Source organism: Sitodiplosis mosellana, unplaced genomic scaffold (assembly GCF_009176505.1).
Source record: "Sitodiplosis mosellana isolate CC-2019 unplaced genomic scaffold, AAFC_SMos_1.0 Smas_scaffold_5644, whole genome shotgun sequence".
Lineage (NCBI taxonomy): Eukaryota > Metazoa > Arthropoda > Insecta > Diptera > Cecidomyiidae > Sitodiplosis > Sitodiplosis mosellana.
Genome location: NW_022600886.1, coordinates 3,890 through 8,767, shown reverse-complemented (window position 1 = coordinate 8,767; position 4,878 = coordinate 3,890). Strand labels below are relative to the sequence as shown.

General features: G+C 39.1%; 1 protein-coding gene across 2 annotated transcripts; it reads right to left on the bottom strand.

Moving 5' to 3' along the window:
* Positions 1–2,702: 2,702 nt before the first annotated feature.
* Positions 2,703–4,395, bottom strand: LOC129572873 (sodium leak channel NALCN-like). 2 transcript variants are annotated; one of them, XM_055452988.1, is made up of 5 exons: positions 4,257–4,395; positions 3,848–4,180; positions 3,494–3,767; positions 3,272–3,434; positions 2,703–3,155 (listed from the first exon to the last, which is right to left on the bottom strand). In XM_055452988.1, the coding sequence occupies exons 2-5, from the start codon at positions 4,149–4,151 to the stop codon at positions 3,081–3,083; spliced, it is 816 nt and encodes a 271-aa protein (XP_055308963.1). In that variant the 5' UTR covers positions 4,152–4,180; positions 4,257–4,395; the 3' UTR covers positions 2,703–3,080. The 2 variants fall into 2 exon arrangements, with proteins under 2 accessions (XP_055308963.1, XP_055308964.1); XM_055452989.1 differs by having other exon boundaries at positions 3,848–4,041; positions 4,103–4,337.
* Between the last annotated feature and the right edge of the window lie 483 nt (positions 4,396–4,878).

The following is a 4,878-nucleotide window of genomic DNA, read 5'->3' as shown; positions in this document are numbered from 1 at the left end:
CATATTTATGACTAAAATTCGAAATTTATTCAATATTTTTGGACACGGTCTTCGGCAAAAAAGTAGCCAGTGTAAAAATAGACAACCTTTCTGAACATATAAATCCAAAATAAGCATGTTCTGACTACTTATTTGGCTCGAAATTTCACTTTCAAAAATTTTAACTCAAAACACATTGGATGTGATTTTGTTGGGTTAAGTGTTCAGAAGAGTTGTTTGTTTTTACAACGGCCACAATTTTGCCGAAGACAGTATCCAAAAAAATGAATAACCTGCACATACAAAACAACATTTTTAAAGCAAATAAGTTCTATTGGTGATATGTCATTTCACCAATAGAATATTTCATTTGTATTGGTAATTTCAGTACAAGTGACAAATTTACTAACATTGCCTATTGTATTGAATTTACCAATACAAATGAAAAATTCCATTGGTGAAATGACATTTCACCAATAGACCGTCAGGGTTCAATAATGTAATCTATTGGTACTTTTGCATTTCACCAATAGAACTGGCAGGGTTCACCAATTCAGTTTTCTCTGTGTGCGAATTATGGTTGAAAAAGTGCAAAAATCGATTATTTTTACAATATTTTGTACTGGAGCAAACACCAGATGGCATTTTTTGGGTAAACGGATAGTCCCAATCGATAAATATTGTCAAAGTAGTCTAACAAATACCCCCCATATGGGGGGGTAAAACCCACTCCCAAGCCCGAAAATCGCATTTTAAAATATACCGTGAACCGTTGAATCATTGAAATCCATTTTTTGAGCTTGGGGATGGGTTTGACCCCCCCCAAATGGGGGGGTATTTGTTAGACTACTTTGGCAATATTTATCGATTAGACCCACCAATGTTGCCCGCCGACCCTTCCCTGACCAATTTACTGAGGGAGATAATATTTTCGATTTGCAGGTCCCCGAAAGAGGGTCAGTGGAGGGTCAGAAGGAAAAATGGGTGGGTTTAATCGATAGATCTCGTCAAAGTACCCTAACAATACCCCCCCCCCCATTAGGGGGGGGTAAAACCCACCTCCAAGGCCAAAAAACGCTTTTCAATGATTCAAAGATTCATGGTATATTTTCAAATGCGATTTTCGGGCTTAGGGATGGGTTTTACCCCCCCAAATAGGGGGGTTTTGTCAGAGTACTTTGACAAGATCTATCGATTAGAGTTACTTCCGATGCCCTCTGACCCTCCTCAGACCATTTTTTAAGGACCTGCAAATCAAAAAATTTACCCCCCCCAGGAAATCGGTCAAGGAAGGGTCAGGGAGCATCGGAAGTAACTCCAATCGATAGATCTCCCCCAAGTTTTCTAACAAATACCCCCCATTAGGGGGGGTAAAACCCACCTCCAAGGCCAAAAAACGGGTTTCAAAGATTCAAAGATTCATGCTATATTTTCAAATGCGATTTTTGGGCTTGGGAGTGGGTTTACCCCCCCAAATGGGGGGGGTTTTGTCAGAGTACTTTGACAAGATCTATCGATTGGAGTTACTTCCGATGCCCTCTGACCCTCCTCAGACCATTTTTTAAGGACCTGCAAATCAAAAAATTTACCCCCCCCCAGGAAATCGGTCAAGGAAGGGTCAGGGGGCATCGGAAGTAACTCCAATCGATAGATCTCCCCCAAGTTTTCTAACAAATACCCCCAAATGGGGGGGGTATTGTCAGAGTACTTTGACGAGATCTATCGATTGGACCCACCCATATTGCCCCCTGACCCTCCCCAGACCATTTTTTGGAGTAATGTATATGTAAGGGAAGCATCATCGATAATAGCCCTGTGGGGGTCAGGAAATGGGTCAGTTGACCTCGGGGGAAGCTCCAATCGATAGATCTCGTCAAAATACATTGAGATACAAACTGGTCCGGAGGGTTTAGCCACTCCCTAGCCCGCAAATCGGGTTTATATTTTTCCCCGAGGGAAATTTTTTTTGAAAATGATCCGATATTATTCAACCGCTGTGCAAACTTTCCACGCATTGATATTACTGAGGAGTTGGTTATGGAGAAAATCAATGAATTGCCAACGACACTATGTTTACTCCCATGCTCGCATTGCCAACGCCAACTGGTCCTAGCAAGTGAACTATGATGACATATAACAAACACTGTATGTCAGATTCGAAAGTTATATCCGTTGAATATTCTTCTTGAACCGATCGCAACCGATGTGATGTAAGTTAGAGACACATCGATACACATTAACTAAACAACATTCAAATCGAATCAAATAAATAGCATCATACATGCGCGAGGGGGGGGGGGGGAAATCGATTTTGCCGGAAGGAAAAAAATTTTTCCCCCGGGGAAAAATATAAACCCGATTCGCGGGCTAGGGAGTGGCTAAACCCCCCGGACCAGTTTGTATCTCAATGTATTTTGACGAGATCTATCGATTGGAGCTTCCCCCGAGGTCAACTGACCCATTTCCTGACCCCCACAGGGCTATTATCGGCTTTGAATTTGGGTTGGTGCCGGAGTTTCATCCATTGGCTCAGTACGTGAGTTTGCCGATTTATCGGCTTTGTCCGAACTCACGGAGCTAATTTCATCAGAATAAAGATGTTTGAGCTGGTTTAATTTGTTCCATATTGGCTCCAGCATTGTCAACAGCTCAGCGATTTGGCTTTTAACCTCACAGTCAGTCAGTAGGCAACAACAATAACAAGTAAACAAAACGAAGAAAAACTTGAAGAAATTATACACTGAAACTGTACACAAAAATAAATTTCGAACGAAAACTTTATATTGCTGAGGTAAAACAGGACTTAAACTTTTAATTTGATGTAAAATATCGTATAATTAAGACGAAAAACAATTTAAAAACAAACAAATTTGTTGAAAATAGACGGAGAGAAAAAAAAGTAGACGTCTAATTTGACAGGTGTTGCCATATGATATAAAGTACTTGTAGCTCCCTTGTTAGCACCATTTGGCACTTCGGGTCTATTTTATTTTGGAACTTTCAAGAAACCGCAGTGTTGAGTATCACAGACTGGATCAGAAACATTACGGTAATTCTTATTTTCCTTATGAAATAAGTGTGGAATAATGGGAACAAATTGGTTATAAAAAACGTTGTTGCACTATCAAACAAAAAACTTTGACAAAATAAAACATACCACCTCTGCCGAAGAAACGCTGTATGGTGCAAAATAATAATAATAGTGACAATAGTAAAGAAAAAACCAGGTAAAGTAACGAATTTCACTTATCAGTTAAATTTGTTAGTTCCGAACGTTATTGAATACACTTACAATCGCGTTCTGCGTTCGAATTTTCTTCAAACACCCCTCGAGCCAGGTTCGAATGGTTTGCTTTGCCACTTCCTCTTCTATAATGTACTCAAATTCTTCTCGTGCTAAAAGCTCTTCAAGTTGCAACGCTTTTCGTATATCAACCGAACGATAGGACAGCATACTAAACCAATTAAAATGAAATGTCAAGATAGCTCTATAAACAATTTATATTAATATTACTTGATAACATCATGGAATGTGACATCTTCTCCATTGTGTAGCTTATCCAGTTCATAACACATATATTTGAACAATAATCGATCTTTTTGTGGGTCGCACTCCAGCCTACCCTTTAATAATCTTAAAATGAATTTCACGCGTCGAACCGGAATTACCCCCCGCTGATGTATATCGACGACATTCCAAGTATTCTGGAAGTTTCTGATATCCGCATAGGAAAGTAACGCATCTTCTTCATTCGAGTAGAACAGCGAAAAATTTTCCATGATAATAGCTACAAATTAAATAATAAACATACATTGAATTGCAAAGATGTTGAAAAAAGATTCCAAAATCTATCTTTAAACAACTCACCAACAAGTAGATTAAGTACGATATATGTGATGATAACATAGAATGTACAGAAATATGTCAGACTCGCCGTGAAGTTCCCACAATCAGTTTCCCAATAGTTTTCAGAGACAGTACAATAGGGTGGCTGTACCATGCAATCATGCATGATTTTGTTCCAATCTTCTCCCGTTACAATTCGAAACAACATGGCCACGCTAGTTATTGGTGTTTCAAAATTAGCACGACGTCCAATACCCTCGCCGTATTTTACCGTACCAAATAAGATGGTTCCAGCCAGAGCGTAGAAAAATACCAGGAGAAACATTCCAAAGATAATGAAGAAAGATTTGCAAACTGAGACCCCAACCGTCAACATAAGCATTTTCAGCGTTGTATGTTTTCCAGTGATTGTGAAAAAACGTAAAATTACCACCATAAAACCGATAAAATACGATAAGTGACTGCGCAATGTAGTTTGCAGAAATATCCAAACGACGCCAGCAACCGTGACCAACAAATCATATCGGTTTCGTCGTGATTGCCAATAGCCACGTGGTGTGAATGCAATATTTTTCATTACCACCTATTGAAGAATCAAAATATAATTTTTAGAGTTGAAAAAAAAAATTTGCAATTTTTTTTTTAAATAGTTAGACATCTGGCAGAGCAATTCTGAAGACTGACCATTACTTACTGGCGAGAAATATTAGGAAAATTCAATGCATTTCATTTTAATTTCATTTGAGTGGTCGGGAATAAATATGACTAAAGTTGAACCACTTATGGATAAAGCTGTCAACGGACACGGACAAAAAAGTGAAAAAGTGGTTTTTTGCTGTCCGTCCGTCCGAAAAAAATGAAAATTTTCGACGGACAAATTTTGTCCGTCCGAAAGTTCGGACATACGGACAATGTCCGAAAAATTTTATCTCGGACAAACGGACAACGAACATTTCGGACACGCTTTTTTGTCCGAACATTCGGACAGTCCGAATGTTCGGACACGTTTTCGGACGGACGGACAATTTTTTGTCCGAAATTTGTCCGAAAAT

Excerpts from the sequence above, each read along its gene's own strand:
- LOC129572873 (XM_055452988.1), bottom strand. The coding sequence starts at position 4,151 with ATGTTTCTCCTGGTATTTTTCTACGCTCTGGCTGGAACCATCTTATTT. Across the intron at positions 3,768-3,847 it reads CGTACTTAATCTACTTGTTG|CTATTATCATGGAAAATTTT; the intron begins GTGAGTTGTTTA and ends TTTAATTTGTAG. Across the intron at positions 3,435-3,493 it reads ACATTCCATGATGTTATCAA|TATGCTGTCCTATCGTTCGG; the intron begins GTAATATTAATA and ends TAATTGGTTTAG.